Source organism: Balaenoptera musculus, chromosome 6 (genome assembly GCF_009873245.2).
Source record: "Balaenoptera musculus isolate JJ_BM4_2016_0621 chromosome 6, mBalMus1.pri.v3, whole genome shotgun sequence".
NCBI classification, from domain to species: domain Eukaryota; kingdom Metazoa; phylum Chordata; class Mammalia; order Artiodactyla; family Balaenopteridae; genus Balaenoptera; species Balaenoptera musculus.
In genome coordinates this window covers 27,293,544-27,317,154 of record NC_045790.1, presented here as the reverse complement: position 1 = coordinate 27,317,154, position 23,611 = coordinate 27,293,544, and the positions used below count along the sequence as shown (strand labels likewise).

Genomic DNA, 23,611 nt, shown 5'->3' with positions numbered 1-23,611 from the left:
ACTGTAAATTCCAAAACATTCTAAAGACAGCTTGGAGCTGACACTTGCTATAGTAGCAGAGAACTAACCACGACAGGCATGAGGGAGTTAACACAGGGCACACACCAGTGAGGGCACGACAACCAAGTTTATTAAGCATTACTTTGCTTTCACTGCATGTTTCTAATTAAATGTTTATTTTAAAAAAAACCCAATTTATATGAAGAGAAAATAATTTAGTTCAGTTCATTTTCAAACCATAATGCTAAAAAATTATTCTTTTCATAATAACAGCTTTCTTTCTGTAAGCAGTAGCATTTCTGTCTTCACAAAAAAGGGAGAACAGGAAAACAGATTGTATGACTATGTTTTTCCAGAAGACCTAGGTAAGCCAGTTTCCCAACAAGGTCATTGCCCCTGGTAAGCTTGGATAAAATAAGATTTTTTAAATTAGAAGAAAATGTGGAAATAAATTACATTTCATGTTAACTCAAAGAGATTTTTATATTAGATAACCCGAGCTTCTTATCCCTTTGGAGGTCATCCTGTCCTCTGTGGCAGGGAGGATTGAGTTGGATAAAGACTCCCATTAGCACTGGGGGGAGGTTTCACATGTAAATCGCCTCACAAATGGGAGAGCAAATACAGAGTGTCCTGCTTAGTAAGTCAACATAATTTGGGTGCTAGTTTTTTCTCTTAGAAAAGTGCCCTTGGTGGCTTGTTATTTTTGAAGCGTATGAGGCAGGAAGCTCTCAGCCCACAGTGTTTGCCTGCTTTTCCTTCCCATCAGGATTGTCCAGCATCCCCAGCCTTTTCTCCAGTCTCTGCTTCCATTCTTCTCTGAGCCTGAGGAGGGGAAACAATATACGTGGTTAGTGCATTTGTCTACACATCTGCTGGTCCAGAGAAGTTTTTTGTTTTTTGGTTTATTTTCCTTCTGAAGAATATTAGAATATTTCTCCTTCTGAAGAAATAAATGGCTTTTACAAATTAATGAAGAAAAAAATCAATAGAGTAATGAGCAGTCTATGAATATGTAGTTTTCTCCAAAATTTATTCCTTCCTACATTGGTATGTGGATTCAGAGTAATATCAATCAAAATCCCAGCAGGACTTTTCTGTAGCTATCAACAAGCTGATTCTAAATTTTATATGGAAAGGCAAAAGAAGTCAATTAGCCAAAACAATTTTAAAGTAGAAGAAGGTTGGGAGACTCATACTACATGATTTTGAGGCTTAATATAAAGCTACCATCATCAAGACAGTGTAGCATTGGCGAAGGAAGAAATAGATCAATGGAACAGAATAGTCTGGAAATAAACATACACAAATATAGCCAATTGATTTTTGACAAGATACAAAGGCAACTCAATGGAGGAAGGATAGTATTTTTTTTTAAATAAATGATGCTGGAACATTATATATCCATATTAAAAAATGGACTTTGATCCACACTCCACATCTTATAAAAAATTAACTAAAAATGGATCATAGACATAAATGTAAACTGTAAGACCAAGGCTTCAAGAAAAAAGCCACAAAATAATATCTTCATGACCTTGGGATAAGGAAAAAATTCTTATATACGTTACAAAAAGCATGATTCATAAAAGAATAAAAAATTTGGGACTTCAGCAAAATTAAAACAATTTGTTCTGTAAAAGATACTGTAAAGAGAATAAAAGACAAGCCACAAACAGGGAGAAAATATTTGCAAGTCACATATCTGATAAGGGACTTATTTCCAGAATATATATAGTTTCAAACTCAATGATAAGAAAATAACATAATGGGGAAAATATTTGAACAGACATTTTCCTAAAGAAGTTATATAGGTGGCAAATAAACACGTAAAAGATGCTCAACATAATTAGGAAAATGCAAATTAAAACCACAATGAGGTACCACTTACCTCATAGAATAACCAAAACAAACAAAAAAAAACAAAACCAACTCTTTTCCCCTACCTCCCCTGGCAAAACCAAAAACCAACCCCCACCCCCCAAACCAAAAAACCCTCACAACAAAACTCAAACCAAGTGTTGGCCGGGATGCTGAGTAACTGGAACTCTTTTACATTGTTATTAAAATGCAAAACGGTGCAGTCAGTTTGTAAAACAGTTTGGCAGTTTCTTATACAGTTAACCATACACTTACCATATGACCCAGTAATTTCAATCCTATTTGCTCAAGAGAAATAGAAATTTATGTTCACACAGAAATCTATATGTGAATGTTTATAGCAGTTTTATTTATAGTCACCAAAAACTGGAAACAACTTAAATGTCCTTCAATGGAGAGTGGATCACCAAATTGTGATACATCCCTACCACAGAAAAGTACTCAGCAATGAGAAGGAATGGATATACACAACTGATACACACAACAAGAAGAATAAATGCCAAGTACACTGTGCTAAATGAAAAGAGCCAGACACAAAAGACTACATACTGTATAATTCATTTATGACATTCTGTAAAAGGCAAAACTATAGGGATGAAGTACAGATCAGTGGTTGCTATGGACTGGAAATTGGGAAAGGAGTTGACCACAAAGGAGAAGCATAAGGAAATTTTTCAGAATGATGGAACTATTCTATATCTTGACTGTGGTGATTACATGACTCTGAGCATTCGTCAAACTCATAGATCTGTACACAGAAAGAAAAGAAATGCATGGTGCTTATAAATCAATTAAGAAAAAGAAAATCTATAATCAAACAGGCAGAGGCTATACAAAGGCAGTTTCTGAAGAAGAAATCCAGCTAGTTCCTATGCATATGAAAAGATCTCAACAAAACCTGTAATTAATTAAATTCAGTTTAAAACAGTGAGATGCCATTTTCACCTGTCAGATTAACAATGGTTAAGAGTTTGACAACACACAGTGTGAGTGACTGTGGGAATTGGCATTCCCATACTTAGAGTGGAAGTTTAAATTAAAACAACCTCTTTGCAAGACAAGGAGGCAATAGCTATCAAAATTTAAAACACTCATCTTTTGACATAACATCTTCATTTCTGTGAACTTATCCCATAATGCTTATCCATGTATGAAAAATGTATGTACAAGTATTCTTATTACAATATTGTTTGTAAAGCTAAAAAATGAAAAACAACCTAAATGTCCTTCAGTGTGATTGTTTAAATTAATTGTCACATCATTATTGTGGAAAACATTAAAGAAGTACTGAAAGTGCCGATATAGAAAAACTTCCAAGATAACATAAGTTAAAAAAGGAAGGTGCATATTAATACTATGTATAAAATAGATAACTAATGAGAACCTACTTTATAGCACAGGGAACTCTACTCAGTGCTCTGTGGTGACATAAATGAGAAGGAAATCCAAAAATGAGGGGATATGTGTATATGTATAGCTGATTCACTCTGCTGTACAGTATAAAATAACAATATTGTAAAGCAACTATACTCCAATAAAATTTTTTTAAAAAATTAAAAAAGGAAGGTGCAGAATACTGAAGATTGTGTAGGTCCCATTTTGCATAAAAATACAGCACACTTATTTATTTGCTTATAAAAACTAAAGTTTTGGAGAGAGATATATGAGAAACTATTGATGTCAGTTTTCTCTGGAGAGCAGGTCTAGGAGCCTAAGTGTGAAGGACACTAGTATTAAAAAGTATACACTTGAGGAGACCTTCAAGATGGCAGAGTAGTAAGATGTGGAGATCACCTTCCTCCCCACAGATGCATCAGAAATACATCTACATGTGGAGCAACTCCTACAGAACGCCTACTGAATGCTGGCAGAAGACCTCAGACTACCCAAAAGGCAAGAAACCTCCCACGTACCCGGGTAGGGCAAAAGAAAAAAGAAAAAACAGAGACAAAAGAATAGGAATGGGACCTGCACCTCTGGGAGGAAACGGTGAAGGAGGAAAAGTTTCCACACACTAGGAAGCCCCTTCACAGGCGGAGATGGGGTGTGGCAGGGGGCGGAGGAAACTTCGGAGCCACAGAGCAGAGCGCAGCAACAGGGTTGCAGAGGGCAAAGTGGAGAGATTCCCACACAGAGGATCGCTGCCAACCAGGACTCACCAGCCTGAGAGGCTTGTCTGCTCACCCGCCGGGGCAGGTGGGGGCTGGTAGCTGAGGCTCGGGCTTCGGAGGCAGACCCCAGGAAGAGGACTGGGGTTGGCTGTGTGAACACAACCTGAAGGGGGCTAGTGCACCACAGCTAGCCGAGAGGGAGTCCAGGAAAAAGTCTGGACCTGCCTAAGAGGCAAGAGATTGTTTCAGGGTGCGCAAGGAGAGGGGATTCAAAGCACTGCCTAAACGAGCTCCAGAGACAGGTGTGAGCCGCAGCTATCAGCACAGACACCAGAGATGGGCATGAAACACTAAGGCTACTGCTGCAGCCACCAAGAAACCTGTGTGCAAGTACAGGTCACTATCCACATCTCCCCTCACAGGAGACTGTTCAGCCCACCACTGCCAGGGTCCCGTGATCCAGGGAGAACTTCCCCAGGACAACACACGGTGCACCTCATGCTGTTGCAACGTTACGCCTGCCTCTGCTGCCACAGGCTCACCCCACATTCCGTACCCAGACCTCCCCCCTGCCTGAGTGAGCCAGAACCCACTAATCAGCTGCTCCTTTAAACCCATCCTCTCTGGGCAGGAACAGATGTCCTCAGGAGACCTACATGCACAGGTGGGGCCAAATCCAAAGCTGAACCCCAGGAGCTGTTCGAACAAAGAAGAGAAAGGGAAATCTCTGCCAGCAGCCTCAGGAGCAGCAGATTAAATCTCAACAATCAACTTGATGAGCCCTGCATCTGTGGAATACCTGAATAGACAACGAATCATGCCAAAATTGAGGCGGTGGACTTTGGGAGCAACAGCAGACTTGAGGTTTGCTGTATGCGACTGACTGGTTTCTGGTTTTATGTTTACCTTAGTTTAGTATTTAGAGTTTATTATCATTGCTAGATTTGTTTACTGATTTGGTTGCTCTCTTCCTTTTTTAAAAATATATACATATATATATTTTTTCCTTTTTCTCTTTTTGTGAGTGTGTATGGGTATGCTTCTTTGTGTGATTTCGTCTGTATAGCTTTGCTTTTACCATTTCTCCTAGGGTTCTGTCTGTCTGCTTTACTGTGTTTTTTTTTAAATATAGTTTTTAACGCTTGTTATCAATGGTGGATTTGTTTTTTGGTTTCTTTGCTCTCTTCTTTCTTTCTTTCTTTTTAAATCACCTAATTTTTTAAATTTTAATACTTTTTAAATTTTTTACTTTAATAATTTTTTTTTCTTTTTATTTCTTTTTTCTTTCTTTCTCCCATTTCTTCTGAGCCGTGTGGCTGACAGGGTCTTAGTACTCTGGCCAGGTGTCAGGCCTGTGCCTCTGAGGTGGGAGAGCCGAGTTCAGGACATTGGTCCAGAAGAGACCTCCCAGCTCCATGTAATATCAAATGGTGAAAGCTCTCCCAGAGATCCCCATCTCAACGTTAAGACCCAGCACCACTGAACAACCAGCAAGCTACAGTGCTGGACACCCTATGCCCAACAAATAGCAAGACAGGAACACAACCCCACCCATTAGCAGAGAGGCTGCCTAAAATCATAATAAGGTTACAGACACCCCAAAACACACCACTGGACGTGGTCCTGCTCACCAGAAAGACAAGATCCAGCCTCATCCACCAGAACACAGGCACCAGTCCCCTCCACTAGGAAACCTACACAACCCACTGAACCAACCTTAGCCACTGGGGACAGACACCAAAAACAACGGGAACTACGAACCTGCAGCCTGCGAAAAGGAGACCCCAAACACAGTAAGTTAAGCAAAATGAGAAGACAGAGAAACACACAGCAGATAAAGGAGCAAGGTAAAAACCCACAAGACCAAACAAATGAAGAGGAAATAGGCAGTCTACCTGAAAAAGAATTCAGAGTAACAATAGTAAAGATGATCTAAAATCTTGCAAATAGAATGGAGAAAATACAAGAAACGTTTAATAAGGACCTAGAAGAACTAAAGGGTAAACAAACAGTGATGAACAACACAATAAATGAAATTAAAACTTCTCTAGAAGGAATCAATAGCAGAATAACTGAGTCAAAAGAACGGATAAGTGACCTGGAAGATACAATAGTGGAAATAACTACTGTAGAGCAAAATAAAGAAAAAAGAATGAAAAGAATTGAGGACAGTCTCAGAGACCTCTGGGACAACATTAAACTCACCAGCATTCTAATTATAGGGATCCCAGAAGAAGAAGATAAAAAGAGAGGGATTGAGAAAATATTTGAAGAGATTATAGTTGAAAACATCCATAATATGGGAAAGGAAATAGTCAATCAAATCCAGGAAGGGCAGAGATTCCCATACAGGATAAATCCAAGGAGAAACATGCCAGAATGCATATAAATCGAACTATCAAAAATTAAATACAAAGAAAAAATATTAAAAGCAGCAAGGGAAAAACAACAAATAACATACAAGGAAATCCCCATAAGGTTAACAGCTGATCCTTCAGCAGAAACTCTGAAAGCCAAAAGGAAGTGGCAAGACATATTTAAAATGACGAAAGGGAAAAACTGAGAACCAAGATTACCCAGCAAGGATCTCATTCTGATTCGACAGAGAAATTAAAACCTTTACAAACAAGCAAAAGCTAAGAGAATTCAGCACCACCAAACCAGCTTTAAAACAAATGCTAAAGGAACTTCTCTAGGCAGGAAACACAAGAGAAGGGAAAGACCTACAATAACAAACCCAAAAAAATTAAGAAACGGTAATAGGAACATACATATTGATAATTACCTTAAATGTAAATGGATTAAATGCTCTCACCAAAAGACATAGGCTGGCTGAATGGATACAAAAACAAGACTCATATATATGCTGTCTACAAGAGAAACACTTCAGACCTAGGGACACATACAGACTGAAAGTGAGGGGATGGAAAAAGATATTCCATGCAAATGGAAATCAAAAGAAAGCTGGAGTAGAAATTCTCATATCAGGTAAAATAGACTGTAAAATAAAGACTATTATAAGAGACAAAGAAGGACACTACATAATGATCAAGGGATCAATCCAAGATGAAGATATAACAATTGTAAATATTTGTGCACCCAACATAGGAGCACCTCAATACATAAGGCAAATGCTAAGAGCCATAAAATGGGAAATGGATAGTAACACAATCAGAGTAAGGGACTTTAACACCCCACTTTCACCAATGGACAGATCATCCAAAATGAAAATAAATAAGAAAACCCAAGCTTTAAATGATGCATTAAACAAGATGGACTTAATTGATATTTATAGGACATTCCATCCAAAAACAACAGAATACACTTTCTTCTCAAGTGCTCATGGAACATTCTCCAGGATACATATCGTAGGTCACAAATCAAGCCTTGGTAAATTTAAGAAAATTGAAATCGTATCAAGTATCTTTTCTGATCACAACACCCTGAGACTAGATATCAATTACAGGAAAAAAATCTGTAAAATATACAAACACATGGAGGCTAAACAATACAATACTAAATAACCAGGAGATCGCTGAAGAAATAAAAGAGGAAATCAAAAAAATACCTAGAAACAAATGACAATGAAAACAGAAAGACCCAAAACCTATGGGATGCAGCAAAAACAGTTTTAAGAGGGAAGTTTATAGCAATATAATCCTACCTCAAGAAACAAGAAACATCTCAAGTAAACAACCTAACCTTACACCTAATCAATTAGAGAAAGAAGAAAAAAAAAACCCAAAATTAGCAGAAGGAAAGAAATCATAAAGATCAGATCAGAAATAAATGAAAAAGAAATGAAGGAAACAATAGCAAAGGTCAATAAAACTAAAAGCTGATTCTTTGAGAAGATAAAATTGATAAACCATTAGCCAGACTCATCAAGAAAAAAAGGGAGAAGACTCAAATCAATAGAATTAGAAATGAAAAGAGAGAAGTTACAACACACTCTGCAGAAATACAAAGGATCATGAGAGACTACTACAAGCAACTATATGCCAATAAAATGGACAACCTGGAAGAAATGGACAAATTCTTAGAAAAGCACAACCTTCTGAGACTGAACCAGGAAGAAATAGAAAACATAAACAGACCAATCACAAGCACTGATATTGGGACTGTGATTAAAAATCTTCCAACAAACAGAAGCCCAGAACCAGATGGCTTCACAGGCGAATTCTATCAAACATTTAGAGAAGAGCTAACACCCATCCTTCTCAAATTCTTCCAAAGTATAGCAGAGGGAGGAACACTCCCAAACTCATTCTACGAAGTCACCATCACCCTGATACCAAAACCAGACAAAGATGTCACAAAGAAAGAAAACTACAGGCCAATATCACTGATGAACATAGATGCAAAAATCCTCAACAAAATAGTAGCAAACAGAATCCAACAGCACATTAAAATGATCGTACACCATGATCAAGTGGGATTTATCCCAGGGATGCAAGGATTCTTCAATATACGCAAATCAATCAACGTGATACACCATATTAACAAAGTGAAGGAGAAAAATCATATGATCATCTCAATAGATGCAGAAAAAGCTTTTGAGAAAATTAAACACCCATCTATGATAAAAACCCTCCAGAATATAGGCATAGAGGGAACTTACCTCAACATAATAAAGGCCATATATGACAAATCTACCATCAACATCATTCTCAATGGTGAAAAACTGAAACCATTTCCTCTAAGATAAGAAAGAGGCAAGGTTGTCCACTCTCACCACTATTATTCAACATAGTTTTGGAAGTTTTAGCCACAGCAATCAGAGAAGCAAAAGAAATAAAAGGAATTCAAATCGGAAAAGAAGAAGTAAAGCTGTCACTGTTTGCAGATGACATGATACTATACATAGAGAATCCGAAAGTTGCAACCAGAAAACTACTAGAGTTAATCAATGAATTTGGTAAAGTAGCAGGATACAAAATTAATGCACAGAAATCTCTTGCATTCCTATACACTAATGATGAAAAATCTGAAAGAGAAATTAAGGAAACACTCCGATTTACCATTGCAACCAAAAGAATAAAATAACTAGGAATAAACCTACCTAAGGAGACAAGAGACCTATATGCAGAAAACTATAAGACACTGATGAAAGAAATTAAAGATGATACAAGCAGATGGAGAGATATACCATGTTCTTGGATCGGAAGAATCAACATTGTGAAAATGACTATACTACCCAAAGCAATCTGCAGATTCAATGCAATCCTTATCAAACTACGACTGGCATTTTTCACAGAACTAGAACAAAAAATTTCACAATTTGTATGGAAACACAAAAGACCTCAAGTAGCCAAAGCAATCTTGAGAAAGAAAAACGGAGCTGGAGGAATCAGGCTCCCAGACTTCAGACTATACTACAAAGTTACCGTAATCAAGACAGTATGGTACCAGCACAAAAACAGAAATATAGATCAATGGAATAGGATAGAAAGCCCTGAGATAAACCCACGCCCATATGGTCACCTCATTTTTGATACAGGAGGCAAGAATATACAATGGAGAAAAGACAGCCTCTTCAATAAATGGTGCTGGGAAAACTGGGCAGCTACATGTAAAAGAATGAAATTAGCACACTCCCTAACAGCATACCCAAAAATAAACTAAAAATGGATTAAAGACCTAAATGTAAGGCCAGACACTATAAAACTCTTAGAGGAAAACACAGGAAAAACACTCTATGACATAAATCACAGCAAGATCCTTTTTGACCCAGCTCCTAGAGAAATGGAAATAAAAACAAAAATAAACAAATGGGACCTAATGAAACTTAATAGCTTTTGCACAGTAAAGGAAACCATAAACAAGATGAAAAGACAACCCTCAGAATGGGAGAAGATATTTGCAAATGAAGCAACTGACAAAAGATTAATCTCCAAAATTTGCAAGCAGCTCATGCAGCTCAATACCAAAAAAACAAACAACACAATCCAAAGACGGGCAGAAGACCTAAATAGACATTTCTCCAAAGAAGATATACAGATTGCCAACAAACACATGAAAGGAGGCTCAACATCACTAATCATAGAGAAATTCAAAACAAAACTACAATGATGTATCACCTCACACTGGTCAGAATGGCCATCATCAAAAAATCTGAAAGCAATAAATGCTGGATAGGGTGTGGAGAAAAGTGAACCCTCTTGCACTGTTAGTGGGAACATAAATTGATACAGCCACTATGGAGAACAGTATGGAGTTTCCTTAAAAAACTAAAAATAAAACTACCATACGACCCAGCAATCCCACTACTCTGCATATACCCTGAGAAAACCATAATTCAAGAAGAGTCATGTACCACAATGTTCATTGCAGCTCTGTTTACAATAGCCAGGACATGGAAGCAACCTAAGTGTCCATTGACAGATGAATGAATAAAGAAGATGTGGCACATATATGCAATGGAATATTACTCAGCCATAAAAAGAAACAAAACTGAGTTATTTGTAGTGAGGTAGATGGACCTAGAGTCTGTCATACAGAGTGAAGTAAGTCAGAAAGAGAATAATAAATACCATATGCTAACACTTATATATGGAATCTAAAGAAAAATGGTTCTGAAGGTTCTAGGGGCAGGACAGGAATAAAGATGCAGACCTAGAGAATGGCCTTAGGACACGGGGAAGGGGAAGGGTAAGTTGGGACGAAGAGAGAGTGGCATGGACTTATATATACTCCCATATGTAAAATAGATAGCTAGTGGGAAGCAGCCGCATAGCACAGGGAGATCAGCTTGGTGCTTTGCGAAGACCTAGAGAGGTGGGATAGGGAGGGTGGGAGGGAGACGCAAGAGGGAGGAGATACGGGGACATATGTTTCTGTATAGCTGATTCACTTTGTTATAAAGCAGAAACTAACACACCATTGTAAAGCAATTATACTCCAATAAAGATGTTTAAAAAAATGTATATGCTTGGTTAGTTTCTTAAGTTGGATAAATCATTTTTCATTTAATAGGGCTACCATAACAAAATACCAGGCTGGTTAGCTTAAACAACAGACAATTATTGTCTCACTGTTTTGGAGGGTGAAAGTTCAAGATCAAAGTGTTAGCAGGTTTGATTTCTCCCAAGGCCTCTCTCTTTTACATGCAGATGTCCTTCTTGCTCCATCCTCATGCGGCCTTTCCTCTGTGTTTGTGCATCCCTGGTGTCTCTTTGTGTATCATAACCTCTTCTTCTTATAAGGACAACAGTTACTTGGATCAGGTCCCACCCTAAAAGCTCTCACTTTAACTGTCACTTGTTTTAAAGGCCCTATCTCCAAATACAGTCACATTCTAAGGTGCTGGCAGTTAGGACTTCCACATATGAATCTGGGGGGACACAATTCATAACAATGCTAAAGCAATGCATGATTATTATGGATAAATTAGAATATACAATAATGAATAAAGAAAAATTAGATTCAACCTAATTTTTTACTCTTGTAAATAACCCTAAAATGAGTATGATAATAATTAATGCTCTTTCCATATACCAGTCTACTTTCCTTGAAGAGATCCCCAGAGGTGAATAACTAGAGGGTATAAATATTTTGAAAGCTGTAGACACCTATTATCAAACTGACTCCAAGAAACTTCTTACATAAAACTCTGCTCAATTATGGTCCCAAGAAAGAATGGAAAGAATTTGGAATGTTGGCCTGTTGTTTGGTGGTGATGTTGCTTAAGCACATTAGCAACCAAGGATTGAAAGTTGAAATATTGAGAGAATAGGGACATGGGGGGATATCATCCTCATTCTACCTCAACTTTAAATAGAATGAATGACATAGAAATATAGTTTGCCGGTTTGAAAGGGAAGATAAAACATGTAACGGCTGCTCTCCTATTAGTGGACATAGGTCCATGCACATTTTTTTTATATGACCTTGTATTGAGATCCACCTATTAGTAATTTTAATAATTATATTCCTTCATTATGGGTATTAAGTAATCATCTTGTTATTTTATTTGCAATCAACCTCTCCAACCTGGGAAATAGACAAGCTCACAAGCTCCCGTTGTTAAGCATCTCTGAAAGGCTCTGTAAATAAATCTGCCTCCAAATGTACATGGCTTTTGTCACCTGGGGTCTTTTAAAGCTCAGTAATAAAGGTTGCTGCCTGTATGTTTCATTGAACTGTAGGGACATAATATAATGAGAATTCATCATTAATTAAAGGGGCTTTAACTTTTCCTTGGTGTGGTGGGCATGAAAATGTGTTACTCAGAGATCCTGCTGGCCAGTTGCCTGTTTTTGTAAATGAAGTTTTATCAGAACACAGCCCTGCCCATTTGTGACATATTTTCTGTGACTGCTTTCATACAACGGCAGGATTGAGTAGTTGCAACATAGAGCACATGACCCACAAAGCCCAAAATATTTACTACTTTGTCCTTTATAGGAAATATTTGCTGACCCCTCATCTAGATTTAAGAAAGTGAAGGAGAAAATCTTAATAATGCAAATTAAACTTAGAAGTGTGCCCTGTCTTCTGTAACTATTATGTTGTGAATGGCAAAAAAAGAATGTGGAAAAGCTCTTCCAGCACTAGAAAACTATCATCCTTAACAATCTGACTTTGCTGAATTGTATAGTAATTAAGCATTTATTCGTTGTCTGGTTTTGTCCCATCATAGCTGAATTGCAACCACAGGTTGGCTATAGAGACAAAAGGTTGGCAAAAACCAATAGAAGGATGCTGTGAGAATCAGTTGGATATATGAAATGTGTAATAAAGAGCATTGCATGTTTTCTTATTATTTGTAAAGTATATGTCACACATCTTTATACAAGTAAAATTTATAATAAACTTATGTACATATATATGTGTATACATTTTTTCCACAGAGAGCCAGTCGTTAAATGTTTACCAACACACCATAACTTGCTTCCCATTTTTCTCTCACAGGTGCTTCCTGCAATAAATCTCACACCCATCTAATTTCATCTTGCCCTCTGCTTCTTGGAGGAACCAAATCAACACATTTGGAATGATGAATTTATTCTAGGAACAGAATTTAGGAATCTGGGGTTTATGACACATTTATTCACTTTTTGTATTAGCTATATCACCATTTATTGCCAGATGGATCATAGATGCCACTATCTACCTAGTTCCCATTAAATCCTATTTTATGAGTATTTAGACTGTTTCCTGCCCCTTTCTGGTCAATATCTTTCATCACCGTGTTGCTTCTCTTTATCTTTGTGCTCTCAGTAAGCTGGTGAATATAAGTGTATATATGCTTCTTTTCTTTTGTAGTAAGGAAGGTCAATATGAGAAAAATAATGCTTAAAAATTGGTATGCAGAGTCAGATACAGTAGAGGAGCAATAAAGCTGACATTAAACTTGAAGAGAACATTTTTTTCCTTAAGCCTAGAAATATTGACCTCACTTTTCAAATGGAGACCAAATGATATTTACTATTTATTGTTCTAGATTCATCTGATTTGTGGAGGAGTTGTAATTAATATCTAGGAACACAGATTCTGCTTGATAAGTATGGGATGTGACTAGAAAGAAGGACTTTTTTTAAGAACCATAAGCCAGAATCACAAACCAGAATCACAATGTCCTTACTAAGAACCACAGAAGATCAATTGGGCACATAATTAGTTTTTTTTTTTTTCTATCATGTGCTTGCTAGGCCCTAAAGATATGTGTCAGTTTGGGTCCTCCAAGAAGCAGATTCGAAGGAATCAACCATGAAAAATAAATCAGGGGTTGGGGGGAAGAAACAGAAATGGTAAGGGATAGCCTTCAGATTAGCATGCTGGTCTAACACCTGTGAAAGGAGAGTGAGAAGGAAGGAATGATTGGGTAGGAAAAGGCCCGAACCACAGCATAGTTCTGAGAAAGCTTAGCTGAGCTGATGAGGAGTCCCTGGGTAAAAGTTTCCCAGTAGAGGAGTTCTGTCACACAGGAATTTCCCAGGACTAGCTACCCCTGCCACGCTCAGTCATTGGCTAGAGCAGTCAGTGGTAAATGTGGCCTCAGCTCAAATAAAATGGCAGATCCAGAAAGGCAGCACCTAGGGCTCTTAGTCAACTTTCTCCCCATTGCAAGTTTAGAGCACCTCTGTGGCTACCCCAATATGTAAAGAAGAGCAGTAAAATAATAATCCTTGTCATCAAGGAATTTGTAATTTACTGAGTCCTTGATCTCCCAATTCAGATTTCACACTATAATCATAATCTCTGTGCTTTTGTTTTAATATGAAAGGTCAGATGATGCTTTTGCTGCTCCTATTCCTGTGTAATAAGGAACATGCCTTTACAGTGGTTTTTCCATAGTAGGGAAAGATGGGCCTGATCCTGGTTCCCTTTGACCTTCAGCTCACCAGCTGGATCTGGTCACAGGGCAGCTCAGCATACTGCTCTGAACAACTCAGTTTACCAGCCATATACCTCACCCCTTCAGTTTGAATGAGAAAAACTAACTAAAATTTTTCTCACTGGTTATTTTTCGTAGACAAAATCTTATAAAAAGTTTGAAATGATGATTTCATCTGGCTTGGAGATTATGAGTTGGATATTTTGTTACCTGCTTCTGAAAGCATCCTGATTGACATAACAGATAAGTAGGAATCAAAGCAGAAGGAGGTGAGTGGTCTTGGGGTGAGGTCTGATAAACCCCTCTCCTCACTTAGACACTCTGAGCTCTGCTAAATTCTGAAGAGGTATTTTGAAGATCATACTTCTTGCATTAAAACATTATTATTTTCATATAAGCATTGTACATTTACTCAGTTATAGTTACAGGCTGGTTATTTAGGCTTAGGTGTTCATATAATTTATCATCTAAATTGAGATACTTTGGAAATAAAAGGGAGCACAATTCATAATTATAACAAATTGATATACGTACACCTGGACTGTCCCAACACACCAGGAGATTTGTTCGTTGTACCTACAGTACACTTGACTTCTCTCAAATTGCCTCAATCAGTTATTTGCACACAGATTTCAACTTCTCCAGGGGACTGACACCTGCTGTGTTGCTTCTTTCTAGCCAGACTCAGAGAGAGTAAGAGGGTTTCTAGTTCTGAGGCCACCCACTTTGCCTTGTGATCTTACCTCCAGGGTTTCTTCCACACACATGTGTTCCTAGGGTAAATGGATTCTCTGCAGCTCTGGTTGCATTCCTCTCAGTCAGTGAACCCGTAGGCATGTGCTAATGAGCATGTCCATGGTGAAACACCTGTTTCCACTCTACTCAGCTTTGGCACAAGGCCTTGCAGGTTAGCCCAGCTGAGGAACATAAGGCATTATTGGCTCTGTTCTACTATCAGCAAAGGCATTGGTGGAAAATTTTGAGGTTTTTTTTTTTTGAGGTTTTTGTCTTCTACTGTTCATTTAGAACATTTCTTGATTGCACAGTGGCTTGAAATCGCCACTTTTATAAATGGAGGGTAAAATAACAAAAGGTGTCAGTGTTATGTGTGTGTCTCAGGTTACACACATATAATGCTTACACAAAATGCTTACATATAAGCATTTTGGAAAGCCATAGCCTTAGGTGAAATAGGGACCCGAGGTTTTATGCCATTCATTGGTCTGGTCAAGTGTATCCTGGAAGATAATTATTCTAGGACAATATTTCAAACTGTTTGCTTACATAAGCAATATTTAAGCAAATATTCTGACAGGCTGGTTTTGGTTTAAAAATATTTATATTCTTTCTGTGCAACTTGGTTCATCTGGGATATATGTGGCTGTATTTTTTGTTTTGTTTTTGTTTTTTAACAAAAATAATAACAAAACCACTATGTTGTCATTCATTGTTTACTAAATTAAGAAGGCTTTTTGAGTTTTATATTCATAGTTGATAGGGGGCAACAGCTCTGGTAAGTGAGACTCAAGAACAGAGGAGGAGACCATAGAAGGTGCCTCTCCTCCCCCAGCCTCTGCTGATTTTCCTCTTCTCTGAGCAAGGCAGCAGCTCTGTCTCCATCTTCAAACATTTATTTGGGGGAGACAATGCTAAAACATTTCATGATGAGCACATTTTGAAGATTTATTCTCTTGGCTATAGAAGGAAGAGAAAACTGCTCCAAACTCTGAAGGGAGTCTTTTTAGGGGGCACATTAGAGCCTGGATAATTAATTCATTTGTTCTATGGACCATTTGCAAATGGCTGCTTTTTTTAATAACTTTTTTCCTAATTATAATATGGTACAGTGTCATTTTAGAAACTTTGGAAAAAATAGAAGAACACATGCACACAAAATTTGCCATTCCACCAGTCAAAAATAACCCTCTTAATATTTTTGAGTATTTTCTTCTAGTCTTTCCCTATACATATGGATAAACTGCATCTATATATTAAAAAAATCAGATCATATTGCAAATTTTGCTCTTATTCCCACACCCCAGGGCTTCTGGAAAGGAAGATGCAGTACAGGGCTCATGTGGGGATCTGGCTCCCAGTGGGCTTGTGCACCAGGACTAGGGGAGGAAGATGGCAGGGACCATACAACTGACTCTTTTTGCTCCCCTGGACTCTTCAGGACTGTATGCTCTAACATGTAACTCTTTTAGCATTTTGAAAAACCTGGGTTTTGTTGCTGGACAACCAGGAATGTAACTGGAATAATGGTAGAGCTCTTCTCTGGATATAGAGAGAGGCTATTTCCCCTCAGGAGCTGAAGAAAAGTTTTTAGAAGTTAATGTTGGTGCAACATATGTGAATTACACATGTTTGTAGCTCAGCATACTCAGAAACATGGAAGCACATGCCTTGCTGTCAAGCAGAACACACAGGTGCGATTCCACTTGTAAGTGGGCATCTCAGCAAATAGACAGCCTGGCTGGCTGTTCCCATTTTAGGGACAGAGAACCCAGAGAGTCCCTGAAAAGTTGAGCTGATCCATCTGCTCCAGGGCACTACATGTGTGAGGGCAGGTGCTTGCCCTTTTAGTCAGAGCGATGTTGACACTTGTGACACATCTTCTCACATAAATAAATGTTCCCCTCTCAGCAGACTTCTTTGACTAGAACAAGTTCAACTGCCAGTAAGAGGAAGATCACATTATTCTTCCCCCAAGAATCTTAATATATATCATATCAGATGTGGGATCTTTCACACTTATACACATCTGTTGACCTGACTCTGAAATTTAGTGTATCCTCGTGTGCTGAGGATTGCAACAGAGGCAGGGTGAGGAAGAGATTTTTTCAGTTCATTAAGATATAAATAACAGAAACTAATTTTTGTTTACACCAAGAAAAGCTTGTTCATATCTATAAGTCATTGATTCTCAATCAGGGGCAACTTTGCCCTCCAGGGGACACTTGGCAATGTCAGGAGATATTTTTGGTTGTCACAATGTGGCAGGGGAGTCCTACCAGCATCTAATGTTTTGAGGGATGCTGCTAAACATCTTACAAAGCATAGGACAGCTGCCTCAGTAACAAAGAATTATAAGACCCTAAATGTCAGTAGTGCTGAGGTTGGGAAACTCTGATATAGATGGTAGCAAGACTAAATGAGTAGATGAATTAATCATGTCTTTAATTTTCTATATTTTATGATATTTTGACATCTTAGAAAGCTTTCTGGCTGCCCTTGACAGGGCTAGCCCTTTCTTCTGCATGTCAACCAATCCTGAGTCTGTGGCCCTAACCACCTCCTTATCTAACTCTCATAGATAAAGCCATATTTCCCCTGCCCTATATCATCCCAGGACCAGGCCAGGCACCAGACAACTAGAGACAATCCCTAAATCCCACAACTCTCAGGAATTATTCAAACTAGCCAATCCTAAACTGTTTACTCTGCCTTTTCTTTCCTTTTCCTTGGAAACCCTGATAAAGGCTCTGGCTTAGACTTTCCCTCTGCTTTCATCTTCTGCCACCTGGCCAAAACCTGGTGCTTATCCTGTGGGCCTGCATGGTATGCAGTGACACTCTCTCTGAAAGCTGTGTGTATAATAAATGTCTTCCTTCTAAACCTCATTCTCCTTTTGTCTTGTGGCTACACCGATTTGACCATACCACCTCCAATATTTGCATTATTAGAACAGTGGGTAATGAAAACAATTCAGTTTCCCCATCTTCACATCTGGTATATTTCTGGGGAAATCTACCTTAAAAAATAGTGAAGAAACAATCCACATACTTTCTCAGGGCACTCCTTCCCTGGCGATCTTCCTCCAGTTCCCGGTAACCAGTCTGTTTGCTAATTTCTTTCTCCCAGAAGCTTTTGAGCTCATGACAAGTTTCACAACAGAAGACTTCTCGGCGTATGTATTGATTGTTCATCCTCTGAAAATAAAAGAAAAAACAAATCCAAGTACTTCAAATAAAGCCACTCTAATTTTGGAGTGATGAAAGATGAGTTTGAATCCATACACTGCCAATTACACTTCTTGTGCCTGTAGATAAATCACACAGTCACTATGACTTTGTTTGTCAACTGCAAATGGGGATAATAATGGTTAATGCCAGAATATACTGTGAAACATTCTGAAATGAACAAAAATACAAAGGACGTCTGATAACCCTTCCAGATTATCTGATTCTACAAGGGCCTGTCCCTTTCATGACTTTGAGCTATTTTACAACTCTGTAAATTATAGAAAAAGTATAGTAATGCAAATGATTTTTGAACATAGAGATTCAAATATATTTTGTCCAGTGGAATGCGATTGATATCCCTGTGAATATCAACCAATTTTCATCTACTTATAAATTCATTTTAATATTCTTGATTGTCTATATATGTGTTTTTTTAATTCTCCTTGAATCAGTTGTAGTATCTTACTAGTTTTCTCATTAATTATCATAAGTTAAGTAAAATATTTGTTACAAGTTCATTTTATATTTGTATAAGAGTCATGGTTTTAACTTAAAAAATTATCCTTTAACAATTACTTCATAACTTTGTGTGTGTGTGTGTGTGTGTGTGTAGAACAAGATGGTGTATGCAAAGCTCTAAACACAATGCAAGGCAAAAAACAGGCACCCAGAAAATGTTATGTTCTTTCCATCCTTCCTCACATAATAACATCTACCATTTATTGAGCATATAATGTGCAATAGGCTTTTCTTACACACTGTCCCATTTGATCCTCACTACAACTCTGTGAGATGGGTGGTTCTGAACTCATGGTTCAGATGAGGAAACTGAGAGGCAGAATTTGCATATAGCCTCATAACTGAACATGAAAGAGCAGAAATTTGGATCTAGGTCTGTCCATCTTCAAAGTGGATGCCCTCTATTCTATCAATCCTCATCACAAGAAATGGTGACTGTATTTGGAAGTGTACATGTTTACTACTAAAAAACATTTACTTTTTGCCTGAACATTGCCCATTTTCCAGATCTTAGTGGCTCTGGTGGACAGGTAGACAAAAAGGACTGCAAAACAAATCCTTTTCTGCCTGCTGGTGAGTGCCTGCTCAGAGAAGAGCTTTGTCCCTGGCTGGAGATTGGAAAGGAGCTGGACCTTCACTCCCTCACTACAGAGTCCCAGTGATCCCATTCAAGCTGGATTGCCTGGGGGGAGCAGCCCAGAGGATTGGGGGTGAGAGAGAAGTTTAGAAAAGCTTTCAGGGAATAAATAACCCATTTATTATTTCATATTTATAATATAGAACGGTAATTCTATATTATAGAATTATAATATTTTATGCTATAGAATATGCAATTTATAATATAGAATTATTTATAATACAGAATAACATAGAATATTTTATTTATATTACATTTATAATAACAGACTGACACCTGTGCCAGAGGTGGCAAGACCTTCCCACTTGTAGAGATGTATAAATGTCCTAAAGTAGGAATAAACTTTGTTTTCTGGAACTGAAGGTCACTTTGAGTATTCTGTAAAGATTTTTTTAAAATCCACTCCTATTTTTCCTCCTAGATCCACCTTCTATTCATCTGGTCATTTCTGTAGCCACAACTGACTTGGGCAAAACTGTGCCAGAAGTGTGTGGGAGGGCACTGCACCCTGGGGCTCTCCAGGTTCTCTCTGAGCCTGAGCTCTGAAGAGTGGAGCAGGGCCCGTCCTGCAGCCTGATGGGAGCACATGTTCTCTCCTGTAAGCACATATTTCCCATTTATTTTCTGTCCTTGGCTAATGGATTCAGTGCACAGATTTCTAATAAATTCCTAGTCACTTGACATTGAAAGAGTTGTTAACATTGAATCTATAGTCATTTTCACAATATTGATTCTTCCAATCAAAGAACATGGTATATTTCTCCATCCATTTATGTTATCTTTGATTTCTTTCATCAGTGTTTTATAGTTTTCTGAGTACAAGTCTTTTGCCTCTTTAGGTAGGTAAAAGTAGGTATTTTATTCTTTTTGTTGCAATGGTAAATGGGATTGTTTCCTTAATTTTTCTTTACGATTTTTTGTTGTTAGTGTATAGGAATGCAAGAGATTTCTGTGCATTAATTTTGTATCCTGCAACCTTACTAAATTCACTGATTAGTTCTTGTAGTTTTCTGGTAGCTTCTTTAGGATTCTCTAGGTATAGTATCATGTCATCTGCAAACAGTGACAGTTTTACTTTTTCTTTTCCAATTTGGATTCCTTTTATTTCTTTTCCTTCTTTGATTGCCATGGCTAGGACTTCCAAAACTATGTTGAATAAGAGTGGCAGGAGTGGATTCAATGCAATCCCTATAAAATTACCAATGGCATTCTTCACAGAATTAGAACAAAAAATTTTACAATTTGTATGGAAACACAAAAGACTCCAAATAGCCAAAGAAATCCTGAGAAAGAAGAACGGTGTTGGAGGAATCAGGCTCCCTCAAGTCAAACTATACTACAAAGCCACAGTAATCAAGACAGTATGGTAAAGGCACAAAAACAGAAATATAGATCGATGGTGTAGGATAGAAAGCCCAGAGATAACCCACACACATATGGTCACCTAATCTATGACAAAGGAGGCAAGAATATACAATGGAGAAAAGACAGCCTCTTCATAAGTGGTGCTGGGAAAACCAGACAACTACATGTAAAGAATGAAATTAGACACTACCTAACACCATAAACGAAAGTAAACTCAAAATGGATTAAAGACCTAAATATAAGACTGGACACTATAAAACTCTTAGAGGAAAACATAGGAAAAACACTCTTTGACATAAACCACAGCAAGATCTTTTTTGACCCACCTCCTAGAGTAATGTAAACAAAAACAAAAATAAACAAATGGGACCTAATGAAACTTCAAAGCTTTTGTACAGCAAAGGAAACCATAAACAAGATGAAAAGGCAACCTTCAGAATGGGAGAAAATATTTGCAAAAGAAGCAACAGACAAAGGGTTAATCTCCAAAATATACAAACAGTTCATGGTGCTCAATATCAAAAAAACAAGCAATGCAAATAAAAAATGGCTGGAAGACCTAAATAGACATTTCACCAAAGAAGACATACAGATGGCCAAGAGGCACATGAAAAGATGTTCAACATCACTAATTATTAGAGAAATGCAAATCAAAACTACAATGAGGTATCATCTCACACCAGTCAGAATGGCCATCATCAAAAAAATCTACAAAAAATTAATGCTGGAGAGGTTGTGGAGAAAAGGGAACCCTTTTGCACTGTTGGTGAGAATGTAAATTGATACAGCCACTGTGGAGAACAGTTTGGAGGTTCCTTAAAAAACTACAAATAGAACTACCATATGACCCAGCAATCCCACTACTGGGCATATACCCTGAGAAAACCATAATTCAAAAAGATGCACGTACCCCAATATTCACTGCAGCAGTCTTTACAATAGCCAGGACATGTAAACAACCTAAATGTCCAACAACAGATGAATGGATAAAGAAGATGTGATACATACATACAATGGAATATAACTCAGCCATAAAAAGGAAAAAACTTGGGTCATTTGTAGAGATGTGGATGGACCTCGAGTCTGCCACACAGAGTGAAGTAAGCCAGAAAGAGAAAAACAAATATCGTATATTAAGGCATATATGTGGAATCTAGAAAAATGATACAGATGAACCTATTTGCAGGGCAGGAATAGAGATGCAGACATAGAGAATGGACATGTGGACAAAAGGTGGGAAGGGGAGGGTGGGACGAATTGGGAGATTGGGATTGACATATACACTACCATGTGTGAAATAGATAGCTAGCGGGAACATGCTATAAAGCACAGGAAGCTCAGCTCGGTGCTCTCTGATGACCTAGATGGGTGGGATGGGCTGTGGGGTGGGAGGGAGATTCAAGAGGGAGGGGATATAGGTATACATATAGCTGATTCACTTCATTGTACAGCAGAAACTAACACAATATTGTAATGCAATTATACTCCAATTAAAAAAAAGAGTTGTTAACAAGAGCATATGTCAGACTTTAAAAAGTATGTATCATATTTTAAATTTTATTTCATAGAACTAGAGTCTAAGATGTGTGCAATTAGGTTTCCTGTGAATTTCAAGCTGCAGGAGTGTCTAAGCCTTTCATTTTCCTGATGTGACCTCTGCCTCTATAAATGCTAGATAAGAAAGTAGCACTTGCTTTGAACTGGGAGGAAGATGTTAATGCAGACTTGCAATTTAAGTAGACAAAAGGCAATGCAAGATTCATTCACACATTCTTTTATTACAAAATGTCCCTAAAAATTTAAAATTTATATTAGGTATCTGGTATTCAAAAAAGGATAATTTGGTCTAATAGGAATTCATTAAATTTTTTTTTCTTGAAATTTTGAATTAATATTTTTTTCTAAAGAGATTTTCATTTTTTTAAAAAGAGGTCTATTCAGGAACACAGACTGCTCACATCATCATTTCATCATGTCATTTCACACACATTCCATTTGGATAAAAGGTGTAGTTTAGATATGGAAGGAGGATTTATTCTAAAAAACATTGTAGTTGTGTAATTTTGAGCTAGGTTAAGAGAAACAGCTGAAAGCAGGGTGGTATCTATACATCCAAGGAATAAATTAAATCAGCGTAAGCCTTTGGGAAATCAGGCAGCAGTCTCTGAAGAATCTGATGCATGCTGGCTCTGCTTCCTGTTCCCTTTGGGTCAGGAAGCACTTCTGAGGCTGTGACCTTTGGGAGGACTTGAGGAGGGGTTGAACTCAGACGTTCTCAGGGGTCAGGCCAGGCTCCCTTTACTCATAAGGAAGTGAAGCTACTAGACCTGAGCAACAGGGAGCAGTGGGCACTGTGGTCATCTGCAGAGCACATGCTCTGCTTCAAGACATCCCATTCAAGGAGGCAAACACTGTGCTTGCTGAAGAAAAGAGGGTTTTGGCTACATGCAGTCTGATGGCTCCCTAGTTGCTCCTCGTAAGGGATGCATTCTCTATCTGCAGCTTTAGCTTTATGTCTTTCTTCCTTAGCTTTTCTCAAAACCTCCTCCCCTGGCTCTCCCTGAAGGGCATTCTGAACTATTTCACTTTCTCTCTGCCTCCCTTCTTCCTACACATTCCTGCCTCCAAACCTGAATGTGCAAATAGCATCCTCACTGTCCAGACTGGTTCTTGCTGTCATCCCAGCAGCAACTGGGATTGAAACTTTCTACCAAGCCTCACCTCACTCACTAGAGGACATGTGGACACAGCTACCTACCAAACACAACTTCGGTTTTGGTCTCACTCACCAGAC

At 38.0% G+C, this 23,611-nt stretch overlaps 1 protein-coding gene across 1 annotated transcript; it reads right to left on the bottom strand.

Moving 5' to 3' along the window:
- Window positions 1–731: 731 nt before the first annotated feature.
- LOC118896329 (protein FAM240B-like) lies at window positions 732–18,260 on the bottom strand. The gene is made up of 2 exons (XM_036854121.1): window positions 18,118–18,260; window positions 732–825 (listed from the first exon to the last, which is right to left on the bottom strand). Exons 1-2 carry the CDS (start codon window positions 18,258–18,260, stop codon window positions 732–734), a joined length of 237 nt encoding a protein of 78 aa, XP_036710016.1.
- Between the last annotated feature and the right edge of the window lie 5,351 nt (window positions 18,261–23,611).